Source organism: Microsporum canis, genomic scaffold, assembly GCF_000151145.1.
Source record: "Microsporum canis CBS 113480 supercont1.6 genomic scaffold, whole genome shotgun sequence".
Taxonomy (NCBI): Eukaryota; Fungi; Ascomycota; class Eurotiomycetes; order Onygenales; family Arthrodermataceae; genus Microsporum; species Microsporum canis.
Window position 1 is genome coordinate 1189210 of NW_003299164.1, and position 16489 is coordinate 1205698.

Here is a 16489-nt window from a genome sequence, read left to right on the forward strand (position 1 = left end):
GATGCTCGAGCTGTCTTTGATGAAACCCTGCCTAGATACGCAGATATCCAGTCAGATCCCCTGGTCCTCTGATCCTACACCGTCACCCTACTCGTCACCGTATTTTCTTTCATACACCAATTTCCTACAGCCCGAGTTCGTCGTGTCTCTGGGAGTTCAGGGTTTAAGGAATGGCTCGCCAGCCCGACCTGTGCACCACCTTAGCAAATAACACATAAATTGACAGGCTATCCACACTCGTATAGAAAGTCTGAATAACTTAGCGAGCTCTTCGGCCTAGAACTGCCGGCACAGCTAAGTATTTTATGTAGTTAGTTGGATCGTAGTAAATTATGGCGCAGACTTGGCTTTCAAAGAAGCAAAAAAGAAGGGAAAAAAACCCTTGACCCGGCCAAAAGTCGACTATTAAACGACATCAACCTCCCCGACCATGCTCACTTCATCTTTCTATCGTCACATCTTCACCTCTGGGGGTCTCGCGCAGTCGGTTCCTGTCCTGTAGGCGCGCAGGAGAACAAATATATAGCCCATGACCTGAGAGAATGAGCCAGCCGCCCTCTCAACGGACAGGCGGTTCGCAACCAAGACCGATCAGATTCGTGTCGTCAGATGGCCAGCCGCAGACGAAGCGGCGCAGGGTGATCGCAGCGTTAGTGCTTTGTTGTTTTCTTTTGTTTTTTTGTATATATATTTATCTTGCTTGTAGATTTTGTCGCTGACGGTGGTCACAAATTATTATAGCTGCCGAACATGTCGAAAGCGGAAGAGCCGGTGCTCTGGTGAGAAACCAGGTATCTCAACCTTGACAACAACATTACGGATGATAATATGGTGTTAGAGAGCATTTTGCTGAGCAGTTTCGTGTTATACCAACAGTTTGCAAGACGTGTACGGATTATGGACACACCTGTCTGGGATACAGCGAGCCTACGAATGCCCAGTCGGCCGCATCCTCCTCCAACACCGCCCGGCCAGCACCACAGCCAGACGTAAAGGAAAAGGGAAATACCGAGACGTCGGCCGGCCAGAAGCAGAGGAGTGAGCCGGAAGTGCTTGGGCGCAGCGTTTCAGGTCCCGGCACAGAGACTCGCGAGCAGAAGCTGGTAGCTGATGCAGCCGAGCGAGCGCAAGAAGCTCGCCGGGAGATACATGTGGAGGACGTTGCGCCTGTGATCAATAGTCCAGAGAGCAGTGGGTTTACGGACGCCTGATTCGTGGTCAACAGGGTGGAATGCTGATCCGTTTTCTATAGCTCGATCTGCCCTCATTTCGAGCCACCGGACTCATGTCCCTTACTTTAGGTATTTTGGGCCGACAGCCATCGTCCCCGGATATAAGCAGATGGTATGGTCGCTACCCCCGAGGGAATGGAGATCTAGTTTATTAACGAGCGGCATACTTCAGGTTGTTCGGGTTCGAGAAACACGCAAGAGCAATCCTTCTCTCTCAAACGGTGAGCAGCCAATGTCTTGTCTAACCTCGAATGTCTCTAATGCCGAACGCGTCAGACTCCGCATCTTCTATCCTAGATCCAACCGCTACTCACCCGGCTGGGGCCTCACAGTTGAGTACTTCTGGCAGCTCGAACAGTATACACTTCTATGACCCTGAAGATACGCTTCCCAACAGCGAAATAGTGACCCATCTATGTGAAGTCTTCTTTACGCATCTAGGCTGCAGCTTTCCCTTCCTGCAGCGAGATAGATTCCTTCGTAGCCTGAAAGAAAAGCAGCTTGCAGCCATACTAGTAGATGCAGTGTGCGCCCTGGCAGCAAGATTCTCTCTTCATCCTTTACTATCCGCTGGACCGTCAGACGAGGCCACATATCCTCACCATGGACAAGCTTTTGCTCACCGTGCAATGTGCGCCGTTGTCGATGCACTTGCTTGTCCAACCTTGGCCGTAGTCCAGGCCTGCCTGCTCCTTGCCTATGAAGAATTCGGGTCGAACCATGACAGCGGCCTCTGGATGTATCTCGGGATATCGATCAGGATGGCACAGGACCTTGGGATCCAGAAGCTTGATGGCATGAAGTTCAGATATGGCTGTGTTGGCCTAACTCCCAAGGCCGTCATAGCCGGGCAGATGGTTGATCCTGAAGCCTCTGCTTCTTCCGCCGATAGAAAAGATGAGCCTGGCACCGAGAGCGGTTCTGACAAAGAGTCTGTCGAGATAGAACGAGCAAAGGAGAGAGAAAAGGTCGACTTGTTCTGGAGCATCTTCTTTCTCGACAGGGTGATATCTTCTGGTACTGGGAGACCAGTGACTCTCCGCGACGATGATATCGAAATACATTTCCCGCTGGACTCTGAATCGATTCTCCATAACGGCTGGCCGTCGCCGTATCCTCCCTTGATGAGAATCATACATCTTTACGGACGGATGACAGATTTGTTGAACTCGATCAAAGAAGTCAATCATGTCACTCCAGACGTCCTTCGCCGTTTAGCAGGAATGGAAAGTGATCTAACAGGTACTCTCTATTAAAACTTCTATAAGTCGTCGGAAAATATATTGATACTGACTGATTTATTAGGCATATATCAAAAGTTGTCTCCCAAACTACACTTCAATGTTGTCAATTTCCAGACATATGTGAAGGCCGGTCAGGGGACTAATTTCATCCTGCTACATTTCGTAAGTATCTTTAGGCACTGCATAGCAGAGCAATACTGATATTTAGTAGTGGTTTCACACCCTCATCGTGCTCCTCCATCAGCCAACACTATTGCATTCATTTAGCGGCAAGATACAACAGTTGTTTTCAAACAGCCGAGAACTGTCTATATCCTCTGCAAAAACAATTGCCGATATCCTTGCCTTTGCAGAACTGATTGATGTTAAAAGCTTTACCGGAAACCCGTTCACCAGCCAGCCCATTTACATTGCAGCCTGTGCATTTCTGATGGAGAGCGCTTTCTATTCTCTTCCTTCGTCTAGGGCTGAAAGTCCGCCATCAAAGGCTGGACCTCCAAACCAACTATCCAAACCTCCTGTTTCTCAAGCTGAGCGCCCTACAGGTTCCGAACGTGATTCAAATCCTAAACACTCTCTTCTAGCAGCCGCTGCAAAGGAGAACTACCAGCGGTGTTACAAGGCCCTCCAGTCTTTAGAAAAGTCCTGGGCGGGTATAAAATATATACTCACGGCCCTAGATCAAAAATCTAAAGGAATATGGGACCCGCTACTCTATACGGAAGAGGAAATGGAGAGCGCTGCTGACGTTGATACATCTCTGGCTTTGGCATGGAAAAAGTCAGTCGCTCAGCAGGCTCGTAATGAAAGTGCCCAACCCACCAGCGACGCCCCTCGACCTAGCCCTTCCAATGTTCCCGCTCCTAACGTCATGGAGTCGGCGAATATTGATCCCAGCCAAGGCAAGTATACATAGTTCAGACCATATATTCATGATGTACTAGTTTATATTAACCCCTCATAGCTATTGGTTGGTCGTTAACCGGCGCTACCAACTCATCTCAACCGAACCTTAGTTTTTTATATCAACTCCAAACTACTTCAGCCGACACGCCTACACAAACTGTCCAGTTCCAACCCTCCTTTGAACACTCCCCCACATCTAACCTACAGCCGATGCATCCCTTCCAGAGCCGTGAGACTCCGAGCCAACCAAGAAGAACCGCCCAACTATCTCCCCCGGCCCAACGAAACACCCTCTCACCCCCTTATTCACATCTTCAAACTGACCGTCCGTCTCCCTCAAACACAAGCATCAGTCTAACGCACAGTCCGGGGTTGACTGGTCCATCCGCATCCCTGGCTCGCTCTCAGCACTCCGTATCACCCAGCGCGCCATTGCCGCGAGGCAACAACGCGCAGTATAACTTCCACGGTCCATCTCCATCTGGTAACCAAGCCATGGCCGTGTTGGACAATACACATATTCCCGGGTACGACAACGTGCCCCTGAATGCTCAGAACCTCACCATCGAAAGTCAGGATATTGATGTGAATACCCTTCAGGATCAGTCGAATTTCCCATTTGCATTTGAAGGTGGATTCATGCCTTGGCTAGAATATCTACCTGAAGATGTCTTGCATTTCTTTGGCGATCTCCAACGCTGAGGACTCGCATTTTCGTTTGAATACTTATACTTCTATTTGTATGTTCCAATTCTAGTTTATGAGCGATGATATCATGAGCGTTTTCTATTGCTAGGTATGATCAGATCGTTAATAGCGGGTTTTGGCAGCTTGCTTTTCATTTTGTCTTTTTTCTTTTAATACCATGTAATTATAAGCAGAACACATCGTAATTGTTGATGAGTTTCAAGTAAACACTTGGTTGTCCCTGGCAACGAGCAGACATCCCAGCCACATCATCATGAAAGGGGAAAAAAAAGCTCACCGAAATTTTGGTATGCAATCCCAGCCATTGGATTGTACGGTGGGATATTTTTCTTTTCTCCGTTAGATATTGCTTATTTATTAGGGACTGTCTTGTAAATGTTTTGACGTATGCAGATAAGATATCTCATCCCCCTTTCTCCGCCGAGTATTGACTTTTGTTTACAGCGAGACCAACCACGGCTTATATCACCTTTTGTAGACCTTCACGTCGCACGAATTTGCGGTCGAGAGATACTTGCACAGCTCCCAGTTGGCCATGAGCATCCCACAGACACCTGGGGACAAGACGGGGATAGGCGCAGGAACGGATAGCAGCCCTACGACCGATGCTCTACAGCCTCCAGTGGAGCTCAAGGAAAAGCACAAATCCTGGGACGAGGGCAGTAATTCAATGGACGATGCGGATGCAGGACCAGAGCCGCATGGGCAGGGCGCCAACGGGCATGCGGAAGGCAATGCGGAGTATAGATACAGTCCTTCATCTACATCACAACCTAGATCAAGAGGAAGTTCTGGGGATACGGAGTACGGTGAGGGAGAAATAGAAGATTTCCCTTACGATGACGAATTCGAAGACGAGGACAAATCGTTCGTCAGCGATCTAAGAGGCGGTGGAAAGGGTATCCGATCAGCTCGCACTTCAATCTCTTCTCTGCCTGGGTCTGTTGTCGTATATCCCAACGGCAAACCAAAAGGAAACGCGCAATTCCAACGAGGAGACTTTCGACAAAGCATTGATACTCTCGATAGAAACCCCACGGATAGCCCATTTTGTGGTAACAGGGTGCGTTCCAAGAAGGTAGCCAAAAATGGACGGTATAGCTGCGTACCGCAAGTAAGAGACATGGACTCGCCATTTCGCCATCCGAGCTCTGTACGGGCCTTACAGATGGGTGACGAAGACTACTATGATAACGGAGGCATAGATGATGGGAATTTCTTTTCATCACCTGTTCCAAGGAATGGTCATATGGGTGGTCACTCGCATAGATCTTCAAGAATGTCAGATATCTCGTTCCGGTCAAGCCCCATGTCTCCAGATCAACGATCATACCATACCAGTCCACCCCAGGCAATTCAGCCAAGCAAGGAGTATGCGCTCGTATTACTCCATTGCACCCTGCTCCCACCCTCTTTTCCTCTCTCGCTTCCTCCAGGATCACCTCTGCCAAGTAAGGAGTTACTTCGAGAGATTTTACCTGATGCCTACTGGACGAGATGGAAATTGCTGGAGGAGAAGATCGGTACTACAGGAATTCTACGTGACAGAGGCATTCTCATATCCCACCCTCAGGAAGCTTATGATTTGCTGGAGGAGCGATTGTTAGAGACTTTGAGCCTGACTCGACCCAGGCTTGCATATGGCCATTTCATTGGAGGAGATGATACTGATGAAGATGAAGATGAACAAACTACTGACGACGATGATGAAAATAATGATGAAAAAGGCGGCTGCGTGAAAAAGAAGTGTCAGGATTGCGGCCAGAGGGTTGTCAATAATCGGGATGGCCTTGAGAAGAAGTGGGAGGTCCGAGTCTATGCAGCAAACGGACTCATGGGACAAGGTGCCTGGGCAGCTGCTTGGAAGGAAATGGAAAAGGTCGATGTGGAAGTTGGACTATGTTTGCCAGCCAAGTTGAAGAATGAGTTGGAGCAAAGGCTGGTTCAGGAGCAAGCATTGAGAAGGGAACGCATGACGGAAGACGCTATGTCAGTGGAAAATTCCCATCCAACAACTAAAGCACCTGTGAATCCTCCTGGTCGCCCTCAATCGCAAATTGATGGACTAGATGAGCCTCCTCGGGAGAAGGCAGCTGTCAAAGTGCCAATTCGCAAGGGAGAGCGTCCAGCTCTTACTACCACCCCAACGCAATACTCTAGGGATGATATCAACCTTTTGAAAGCACTTTATAATTATATACGAATAGTGTGTCAAGGGAATCAACTCCTGATAGTGACCATCCTTCTCGTCTTGCTTGCCCTTCTCACACCGTCACCATACAGCTTTTTCGGACGTTTATCCTCGGATATAAACTCCTCACGGCCAGACCCCTTCTTGTCTGCTCAGCCCTCAATTATACCAGTACCCAGTAGTCATATGACGATTGTGTCTCAGCCGCCTATTAACTCAATCGATGTTGTGCAGAGCTCCTCACCGGAAATCCAGCACGTCTCAACGGTATCATACGCTCTGTCAAGCTCGGTAGAAACTGCACCAAGCCTATTGGGCCCTCAACCTTTATACCCCGGATCCCAGGAAGACGAAAAAGTGTCAACCCAGTTGGAATCCTCGCTTCATGACGAGCCGCTATCACAGACCCAGTCAACTCTCCCGGCTTCGTGTTATGAACAACAAGAGGATCTGACGATATCTGCACAGTCAGAGTCACCAACTTTCCTGGCTCCTCCAGCTCTGTCAGATGCCCCGGCACCCATAGTTCAATCATCTCCTCTACCATCCCCAAGTCGTTCCTCTTATGCAGCTTTGTCTGCCTCGTCCGCCTTACCGCCTATCGAGTGCGGAGAACGTCCTGCAGAAGACCCAGAGTATATACCCTCCCCAATGTCTCAGGTCCATACACCTGCTTCCTCAAGTGCAGCAGCGCCAGGTATCGGAGTTGCAAGCGAGGAATTACATGAATCCGCATCGACACCACCATCTATTTCCCGTTCTCCTTGCCCAACCCCAACTTCCGCCGCAATGGGAGAGGAAACCGAGTTGTTACTCGGATTGGTCTCTGAAGAGGAGAATGTTCAGGCCCTTGATGCGGGTTCTAAGCCTTCTACAGAATAGGAGGACCAACTCTAGGGCATTTTTTTCTCATCACACGTTTCTATTTTTAACCCGGTCTTTTCGTTTAGCGCATAGGACGAATTTTTTTTTTTTTCTCTATGTTTATGATTCCCATAACGACCTCAATGCTGCCCGACGCTTGCTGTCCTTCGTTCCATACTGGACCTCCAAATATACCCCGTTTTGCCATATTATATCAACGACAAGATGTTATGCAATTTTGCTCATGTTTGAATCATTATTGGCAGCGTCTCATTACATATTTTTCTTGTCTACATTTTCATTTTATTTTTATCTTCCTCTAGCAAGCGATCCCATTCCTACCTTCAGTCACTTATTATCACCCCCGTCTTTGCCTGATATTTCTTTATAGTTATGGAATTGTGTACCTAAAGCGTAGGCTATGTCTTAGAATATGACTTGCCAATAATGAAGATAGGGGGGATATGGTGCTTTCGAACCGTCTTTTGCGGAATGCTAGCATTCTAAGCCAGGAGAATCCAAGTTGACCGGCTTGCTGCTTGTGAAAAAAGGAAAGGGAAATATCGGGGCAGTCCATCCAGATGAAAAGATCGAATTTGTCCGTTCAGCACTCATTGTCTATCTATACGACGAGAAAGCTGAAATATGTTACAACAATTCCATCGTCTATTTTACCATCTTGGCACTGATTAATGAATGTGACGTGCTCAAAATAAGTGTCCTTGGGGTTAAAAGTTGGCGCTATTCTTATGGGTTATTTGATACTGCATCGCTTAGAATACGGGGAGGCTGATAGATAGCTTCAACAGGTAAATGCGACTCCGCCCCCAGCCCAATTAGCTCATTATTCCCCGAAGAGCCCCATACCATGATCTAAGACATGCACTTTTGTGGCGTCCGGGGCACAAGAAAAAGCAAAGACGAGCCTTAGCCATGGTTCGCACATGGCAATGTAGTGTAATGGAAAGCCGTCGACCGGGCTTTTAGAATCCAGATTGTAAACATCGTACTGGTAGAGTAAGGATCGGCCGTCGCAATATTGGTGCGATTACACAGATGATGGTAGTATATGGGTTCTTATACTATGATTGTAGAAGCCTACCAGCTGCTCCTTGCAGCCGAACTCCCGCATGGAAGTTTAACTTAGCCTCCAGTAAACATGTAGTTATGGCGTGGAATAAGGCTATAGTCTTGATGTTCGCTAATATAGCGCCGTACAACGAAGACACAGCCTTCTTTGTCCAAGACTTGAAGCCATACTCCATACACTTAGTATTCTTCTTAGAGTTCCACCTTGGAAATAATGACGGAGCCTGTGCACTCCAGTGCCGATATACTCTGTTCCCCTTGCTTGAAGGAAAAGCTAGAGTGACTTTGGATGATAAATGGCAGGCAACGTATTCCTTAACACAAACACTTAGAGTGTCAACCAGATGAATTGGGAAAGGGATATATTGAGAATGAGAAGAGGCAGATTGTAAGGCTGTGCGGCAGGAATCTTTATGTCGTCAATATAAATGAATAGAAATGGGCTAGGGTATGTCTTACCTTCAAGGACGAACCAGATATCAGAGAATTTTCTTTATATAGATATCCGGCCATACTCGATGCGAAATACGACCTAGGAATCACGGTATCAGTATTCATTTGAAGCCCCGAGCTTGCCGTAGCATCTGTCAAATCCAAGAGCTTGCTCCAAGCCACCTTCCCGCACGTTTATTCCGGCTTGGATACTGCTCTAAGAATAGAACTCAAATTCTGCACCCAAAGTAGCCCAAAGACAAAGTAGTGGTATATAGTACATGTAGCTTTTCATTTAACCAGGCTGAGAGCATGGCGGTGTATCATTCCCGGGTATCCATGGTGGATAATGCGCTGGCTCTCGAGATATAAATTGGACAGTCACCCCCGGTGAAATAGCATTCTTCTTGTCATCAACATCAACAACAATCCAATCTTCCTACCTTTCTAAGAAACAATAGACGGCCTTTTAAACCAATCCATAGTGGTTATATCACCTCTTCAACCAGCCAAAATGAAGATCACTGCTCTTATTGTATCCGCAGCAGCCGTCGTCCTTGCTGCTCCAGCAGCCAAATCCAGCAATCCCGAGATTGAGGCTCGTAACAATCAATTCATCTCCCCTAAGGATACATTCCTTCACTACATCAATACTGGCGTTACCAACCAGGATGTTTATGGGAAACCCCTTGTGGTCAAGAACGGCAAGGCCGCCGAAGAAACCAGCGCAGTCGTCACTTTCCAGTTTGGCAGCAGCTACAACCATCGCCGATGCAGACTCCGCTTCGACACCTCTCCAGGTGATGTCTCCAAGGGCTCGCAGCAACTTGACGTATTCAGCGTGATCAACCCACCTACCTGGCCGATCCAACGCCCATTCAGCAGAGACCAGCACCGTGGCCGTATCTATGTTACTGTTCCTGGAAGCGCACAGTGGGTTCAGGGCTATAACGGGTATCCGGAATTTGACTGTCCTGTCAACCAGCTCATTGGATATGAATTTGTCGGGGTTTATGATTATGATATTGTCGACTGGCGTGCTGGTTCAACTGGGCCTCGCATCGAGGTTCTGTGAATTGGTATAACGAAGAATGATCCCTTCACCTGATATTTTCATATCTTCGGCTTCTTTTTCTATTCCTCTTAATAACTCCATTTAGTATGTTGTCTGTGGTTGAGTCAGATGGATCATGACGTATATAATTAGCTTGCCAAATAATATATCTATATTCAAATTCTAAATGCTTGGATCTTTCATTTTTCAAGTCCAGAGTTGAACAGGGAACACCGTCAACCGACCTTAGAGTGAAGAAGGCGTTGGATGTTTTCAAGTTGGATGTTCTATGTTTTTTCGAACCGCGGTCAGCTTCGGTCACGTGCACAGCTTGACTCTGTCCAACAACTTCAACAAAACTTCATCCTACATCGTAACGACAATATCTATATTGTATAGAGATTGTATTTCGTCTACCTACATTACTGGCTACTTGACAGCTCTATCACTATGGCCAGATATTCGCTAGCATTGGACTCAAATGCCTTCTACCGGGCACTCACTTGAACACTAACAACCACACCTTTGAATACTCTATTGCTTCTCCATCAGCCATCATTACGAACACGTTGGTTAAAAAAGTACGTCGAATATTTTAGTAGTTCATATATCTTTCATGGAATCAAGCCGTAATATGACCAATGAGATCTCCCTTCAAACCTGCTCCGGTACATCTAGTTTTTCCTGCTGTATAGCAAACCTATCCTTAGCCTCTTCTTCTTGATCTTCTCTCATTTGTTGCTCCTTCAACTCTTTGAGGTGCTGGCAAAACCTGCTTCCAGCCCTTATCCTGTCCCCATACCGAATAAAAGCAAACGGAATTACTGTCATCGCCAGGCTCACGAAGGCAAGCAAACTACATCCCCAGCTTATACCCAGGACGGCATACATACGCCCTGCAGCAACTGGGAGTGCCGTCCCGAGGATGCTTCGGGAAAAGCTTGAAGCTGATTGTGCACTGGCTGAGAAGGTCTCGTACGCATCAGAAAGGTAGTTGACCATTGCAATAAAAATGAGGAGGAAACCTGCGCCAAATGGGATGCCGGAGAGCATCGGGATAGACCAGTGGATTTTAGGCGAGGCGGTCCATCCCAGCCAAAGGAGTGCTATGACGAAGAGTGGGCCCCCAATGACAGCTAGAGGAAGTCTCCGGTATTCTTCAACGGCTGCCCAAGAAGCCTGCCGAAGTTTTGCACGGTGGAGGAAGCCGTCCCAGCAATAAAAGAGGCCGAGGGCTGCAGCAACCCCAACACCAACTAATCCACTTCGTTAGAGCTGTCCAAGTCCAAATGGAATGGAGTGTATCGGGAAGCTTACTTGGTAAGTACATCAGTCCTGCAACTCCAGGGCTCATGTGATATGTGTCTTTTTAGGATAATTCGTTAGCGATTACTTTTTCTTGACCAAAGGGTGCGGAAATACTCACTTTGAAAAATCAACGGGTATGTCTGAAAATACATGAAGAAAATGGCATATACCAATGCTAGGTACAGACACGTGAAGAGCACAATTGATTCATGTATGATCATTCTAATGGGCCTCGTCAGTGTCACAGTCATGGTCTCTTTGATTCCCTTTTTCTCAAGGTCGAGCGCCGCGACAATCTTATCGTTTCCTGTCTCCTTGCGTAGTTTTCGGGCTCTGCGCTGTAGGAGAATTGGCGCATACGTTTCAGGCGTTAGAAATACAACAGGAGCCGTTAAACCTGCAAATATTAAACCTACCCAGAAACTCCATCGCCAATTCACCACTGATATAAAACCAGTGACGGGGGGCCCAACAATAGGGCCTGCACAAGTTGACTGCAAAAGTTAGCCTCTTTTTTATTTTTTTGGGATAGTGGTAGGAGTTGAAGTTCATCCTTACTGCCATGAAAAGAGCCATATACCTCCCTCTCGTCCTTGGCTCGTCATAGACATCCGCAAGCATTCCACCCACAACAGAGATGGGTGCTGCTGCAGCCACTCCCACAAAGAAACGCATAACTAGCAACGCTGCCCAGCTTTGCATTACAGCACATGTAAGCGTGAACAACATAAAGGCCACGAAACCAACTACGATCACTGGCTTACGCCCATAGGACTCCGATAGGGGCCCGCACACGATTGGACCGAAAACATAGCCAAGCAAGAACAGAGAGATGGGAAGAGTCAACTGCTCAGTAGATTGAACGTTGAACTCTCGTGCTATAAAAGGGATTGCGCCGCTGGGTAAAGAGGAGCCTAGGGTACTATTCAGCACGTTCATGACCCCGGAAAACAGAATGAGAAGTTTTTTGTTCTACTGAGTTAGCATGGTGGCCAATTGGGAAGAGCCAGAGGGCAAGATACCGTTGACCAGTTGACGGGGTTCTCTGGGTCTTTTGACTGAAAAGACAGAACCGTCTTGGAAGCTATTCGGCGGCACCTATAAGAAGACATATAGGCGCCACCTATAGGCAGCCTTCTGCCAGTATCGTCGCCATTTGCGGTTATATCAGACTCAGAAAGTATATTTGGGACAGCTACAGGACCTAAGCAGACATCAGTACCATAGCATGGCTCCTTGGTATTCCGGGTCACTTACTTGCCACCACAGCAATTTCTTTCAGTTGGGCATTAACCGGCGCAGAGGGCTCTTCAGCTTTCCCCATCCTTTCTGTGGTCTCAGGATGATATGTCAGGAGGGGGGGGAAATGCCGAGCTTAGGCCGAGCGAATTATCCGAATCAGTGTTTCAACCTTTGTACTTTGAAAGGCACAAGGGCATTGTATTCCTCTTTACGCTCCCTCAGATTCCTACCAACCCGATATAAATATAACATTCATACGGAGTACTTATACGATGGTAGAGGAAGACGTGAGTGGATATAACCGTGGGGACGGACCGGTTAGCACGGCTTCTCCTTATTTCTTTTCTATACGGATTTCTTGGGCTACATATAAGGACGAATATGCTGATATTTAACTAACCAATCACCAGTTTGCAAACCGACCGCCTTAAAGGTGTGAGTGTGGAATTGCTGGCCTTGTTTAACCCAGGGGTCCCCGGAACGTTTGCCGATGGGACTGCCGATGGCTCCTACATACACGATGGAACATGTTTACGAAAACCGCCTTCCTGCAATATCTTGGGATATACGAAGTTCTTTCCCCCACCATACATACATATATATAAATACATATATATCAATGCGCCCCGGGTGTGCATCCTTCAACTCCTTTTTGACTCGGTGGAGTTGGTCGGCTCGTGGAAACATCGGACCGGGGGTTATTAGCGCCAATGCCTGCAGACGCTTTGACGATAACAGGCATGGAACAAATAAATATAGGGATTGTCGGTAAGGCTACACGATGATTTCTGTTGCTTTGAAAAGCTGTTATGGTGTCTACAATTAAGAAGTCGTAGAAACATGTCTAATGTCAGCTTCTATTTAGCTGCGGACATGCCTACGGCAGGCCATGTGGTAGTTCAAACACCCAAGAACACCACGCAAACGCCACTTAATGCTGTACTACTTACATAGTTAAGGGTTCCGCTGCTGATCGCTGCTCGTCGGAACAGCAAATGCAGCATCCACGAGATAAGCGTGAACAGAGCACGGCTTTCCAACGCCACAGTGTTGAACCACTCGGGTCCAGGCAGGTATCCAACCTGCAGCCTAACTCTCAAGGGCTCCAGTTCCGTACGGAGTACTCCGTATGGAAGCAGAAGATTTTTGCCAGGGCCTGGTAGCGTTATTTGATATGGGCTTGCGTGGAATATCATCATACCACTGTGGGCGACGCCCCTACATCCGATTGCTCCCACTAGTTACAAGCTATCAAGGTAGGGTACCAGCCCCAACCTCGAACCCTTCCAAGATCATTTAGTTCATCTAAATACCAGTCGGTCGGATCTTCTGGCAGCCTGCGCAGCATCTCCCATCTCAGCATCTCCCATCCTCGTTTTACGCATTTTTCTTTTCACAATAAATGGAAAAATCCAAGTCACGTGTAAAACAAGCTGTGCAAACAATACAAATATTTTGATTACTCATCATGTCGATGGAGAAGAAAACAAAAATAAGAACAAAAAGCCTCACGAATTTCCGATACAACAAGCAATCAACTCTAGGACGCTTTACTTTCGTTTGAACTCCTAGTATATTGACGCTCCCTTCTCTCTTTCTCTTTTCTTTATGTTGCCCCATTATTCACTGGAGATTAACGGATGGAACCAATACTTACAGCTGGCGGTAAAGATGATATTTTAGGTTGGAACATCCCTCATCGGGGGGGATGCATTTGATGGATAGAAAGATGATTGATGTGGAAAGTTATATGGCATTGTTGTGTCTGTATTGGCTGCAACTTTGCAAACTGAAGATGAGCATCCATTCATATCATCAATCATATATCAATTTGCCTTCCCAGGGAACCCGTTTCTCTTCAAATTTCCCAAGCTTATAATCAGATTCAAGCATGCGCCTCATGGACATCAATCCCTTCTCTACCTTCTGCCCTCTCGTCAACCCAAACACTGACACTTTGTGGCCCAATCTTGAATTCGGCGTATCCTCGATGATCAACCTCGACTGGGGAGGTAGTAACCGCACCAGATGTGAATACTTCCGTCCATCTCTCACCTGCGTGGCGTACGCCGACATACATTGTCTTTGACATGGGTGCGGCACTAGTGCTGGTATTAAGTACACAAGCAAGGCCATATGAGTGTGCTGTGTTGCCATAACGGATAAAACCTGTCCCTGTATGAGTACCTGAAGCTTTTACTAGCGTAGATTAGGGTCAGATTAAGTGGGGGTTACAAACTCACCAATACATTTCTTATTATCAAAATAGTCTCTCTGTTTCCCGTACGCGTACAGCTTTCGGACTGTTGCCAATGCCGCTAGTTTGTCAACAGGTGGAAGCCGATATTTCGGTTCAGTGTTTTTTATGCCGTAAAGGTCACCATAGAAAAGGCAAGGGTAGCCATCCTGGCGGAGGAGAATGAGGGCGTATGCAAGTGGCTTGAACCAACCAGCTATTAATATCTATATATGTGTTAGCCAAAATAAGTAAATGGCAGGAATCAAAGGGATAGGCCCTTTACTTCGAGGGATTGCCCTGGTTGCTAAGTCACGTTGTTAGTTATAGCATTCATGTGCGGTGCTATTATAACTTACGGTATCGTGATTGGAAACAAATGTCTGTCCATGGTTAGTTGTATGTTGAGTAGGGTACCATTGATCTCTAGGGACATACCACTGCACTCTGAGGTCGAAGTTGGACAAGGGTCCTATCAAATATCCTTCGCATGTCTTGGCCCCCCTTCGCAAAAAGGGAGAACCTCTCTGTCAAAGGGGCATCAAATAGAGATACCAGCCCTTCCATCTGATCCAAATAATTTAGCAGGAGGCTAACATCTCCACTCCAGTACTCTGCGACCAGAAACCATTCTCGTCCGACGGTCGTTCGAATATGCTGGATAAACTCTTTCAAGAACGCCCTCGAGTAATGCTTGACAGCATCGAGCCTCATGCCTTTCAATTGGAATTGAGCCCCGAGCCATTCAGCCCAACGTTTAACATCCTCTTTGACTTCAGTATTCGAATAATCCACATCTGCAAACATGAGGTAGTCATAATTTCCATTCTCAGTGCTGACGTCTTTGGCCCAATCCTTATTTCCTGACCCTATCAGTTTGTAGATGCCAGATTGCTTCTGGAGGATATCATAATCTATTCCACTGAAATGGTACCAATGATACTTAAGGTCGCTACACTTGGTTCCCCGGCCAGGAAAATCGTGACCTAACCAAGCTTCTATCTCCCTAGGTTCAGAAATGTTCACAGTCCGGTCTATAGGATGATTAGATTTACATGCATCATAAATAAAAACGTTGTGCATATACATTATTTACCTTTCGGGTCAACTTGAACAGCCATGCATCGCTCCTTATTATCCGCCCCTGCCTTGTGGTTAAGAACCGCATCCCAGTATATCCCGATACCGAGCTCATTTGCTCGAGCGATAAATGTTTCAAGATCTGCTCTCGATCCCCATTTTGTTGCGATTTGGCCCTTTTGATCAAATTCACCCACGTCATACAGATCGTAGATATCATAACCGTTGCCGCCTGTCGCAGCTTTACAGCCAGGTGGAATCCAGATGCTGCTCACACCAATTGACTTTAGACGTGGGAGACGTTCATGAAGTCTGTTCCAGTGCTGTTGGTCTGCAGGAACATGCCATTCAAATCCTTGGAACATAAGCTCATTCTCTTTGGCAGCTTGGGATTCTTTTGCCATGTTAACTCAATGTCACCAGCTAAAATGAACATTCCCATGCCCTGAAGTATAGAGAAGAGATGGCCGAAAAATGAAATAGGGACCAACCGTCAAGTACATCCCATTTTTTGTTCCTCAACCTACTGAAAGTCGACAGTATTTGGCCCATCCTTGCGAAAAGGAATTGTATGAGTCTGCTCTTAGAGTAGTGTGCAAAACTGAGTCATATAGTTAGAGACACTAACGCGGAATCAAGTTGATATAATATAATATTATATTCCAAAGCTCATCATTCGCTTCAGAAATCTTTCATCCTTGTGTCATGTTGAATCCCAGCTGTGATAGCTAGTGTGACTAGATACGTGTAAAAAGCACAACCCAAAATAAACACGTTGTCCCAATAGAAATTCATAAAAAAACTGCCATGAACGTGTAGTATATCAGAGAATACTATCAATATCAACAAATGTTGACCGTCAAAATTGAAGTTGGAAGTTGAAAATGTTGCAGTTGAATATCA

The 16489-nt window shown here is 46.8% G+C and overlaps 7 protein-coding genes across 7 annotated transcripts in view; 4 read left to right on the top strand and 3 right to left on the bottom strand.

Annotated features, from left to right (window-relative positions):
- MCYG_06557 (TPR Domain containing protein) overlaps nt 1-204 on the top strand; it is a gene marked incomplete at both ends in the record, with an annotated part of 2569 nt that extends 2365 nt beyond the window's left edge. Inside the window, one exon of the mRNA XM_002844547.1 lies at nt 131-204. Coding sequence (XP_002844593.1) covers nt 131-204 — 74 coding nt within the window. The remainder of the gene's footprint in view (nt 1-130) is intronic.
- Nucleotides 205-750: 546 nt separating this feature from the next.
- Nucleotides 751-7163, top strand: MCYG_06558 (pathway-specific nitrogen regulator; the record flags this gene model as incomplete). Its single annotated transcript, XM_002844548.1, has 10 exons — nt 751-779; nt 923-1191; nt 1253-1453; nt 1674-2474; nt 2538-2638; nt 2688-3129; nt 3157-3285; nt 3441-4051; nt 4569-5153; nt 5259-7163. 10 exons carry the CDS (start codon nt 751-753, stop codon nt 7161-7163), a joined length of 5073 nt encoding a protein of 1690 aa, XP_002844594.1.
- A 1064-nt stretch (nt 7164-8227) lies between these two features.
- MCYG_06559 (uncharacterized protein) lies at nt 8228-8747 on the bottom strand (the record flags this gene model as incomplete). Its single annotated transcript, XM_002844549.1, has 2 exons — nt 8228-8548; nt 8694-8747. 2 exons carry the CDS (start codon nt 8745-8747, stop codon nt 8228-8230), a joined length of 375 nt encoding a protein of 124 aa, XP_002844595.1.
- A 433-nt stretch (nt 8748-9180) lies between these two features.
- Nucleotides 9181-9741, top strand: MCYG_06560 (conserved hypothetical protein; the record flags this gene model as incomplete). Its single annotated transcript, XM_002844550.1, has 1 exon — nt 9181-9741. One exon carries the CDS (start codon nt 9181-9183, stop codon nt 9739-9741), a length of 561 nt encoding a protein of 186 aa, XP_002844596.1.
- A 633-nt stretch (nt 9742-10374) lies between these two features.
- On the bottom strand, nt 10375-12352 carry MCYG_06561 (polyamine transporter 3; the record flags this gene model as incomplete). The annotated part of the gene is made up of 6 exons (XM_002844551.1): nt 10375-10976; nt 11038-11085; nt 11147-11522; nt 11587-12000; nt 12051-12232; nt 12286-12352. The coding sequence occupies 6 exons, from the start codon at nt 12350-12352 to the stop codon at nt 10375-10377; spliced, it is 1689 nt and encodes a 562-aa protein (XP_002844597.1).
- Nucleotides 12353-13110: 758 nt separating this feature from the next.
- MCYG_06562 (uncharacterized protein) lies at nt 13111-13433 on the top strand (the record flags this gene model as incomplete). Its single annotated transcript, XM_002844552.1, has 2 exons — nt 13111-13206; nt 13230-13433. The coding sequence occupies 2 exons, from the start codon at nt 13111-13113 to the stop codon at nt 13431-13433; spliced, it is 300 nt and encodes a 99-aa protein (XP_002844598.1).
- Nucleotides 13434-14155: 722 nt separating this feature from the next.
- On the bottom strand, nt 14156-16138 carry MCYG_06563 (Amy1; the record flags this gene model as incomplete). The annotated part of the gene is made up of 7 exons (XM_002844553.1): nt 14156-14469; nt 14514-14733; nt 14793-14813; nt 14866-14889; nt 14945-15540; nt 15603-15980; nt 16078-16138. 7 exons carry the CDS (start codon nt 16136-16138, stop codon nt 14156-14158), a joined length of 1614 nt encoding a protein of 537 aa, XP_002844599.1.
- Nucleotides 16139-16489: the final 351 nt, after the last annotated feature.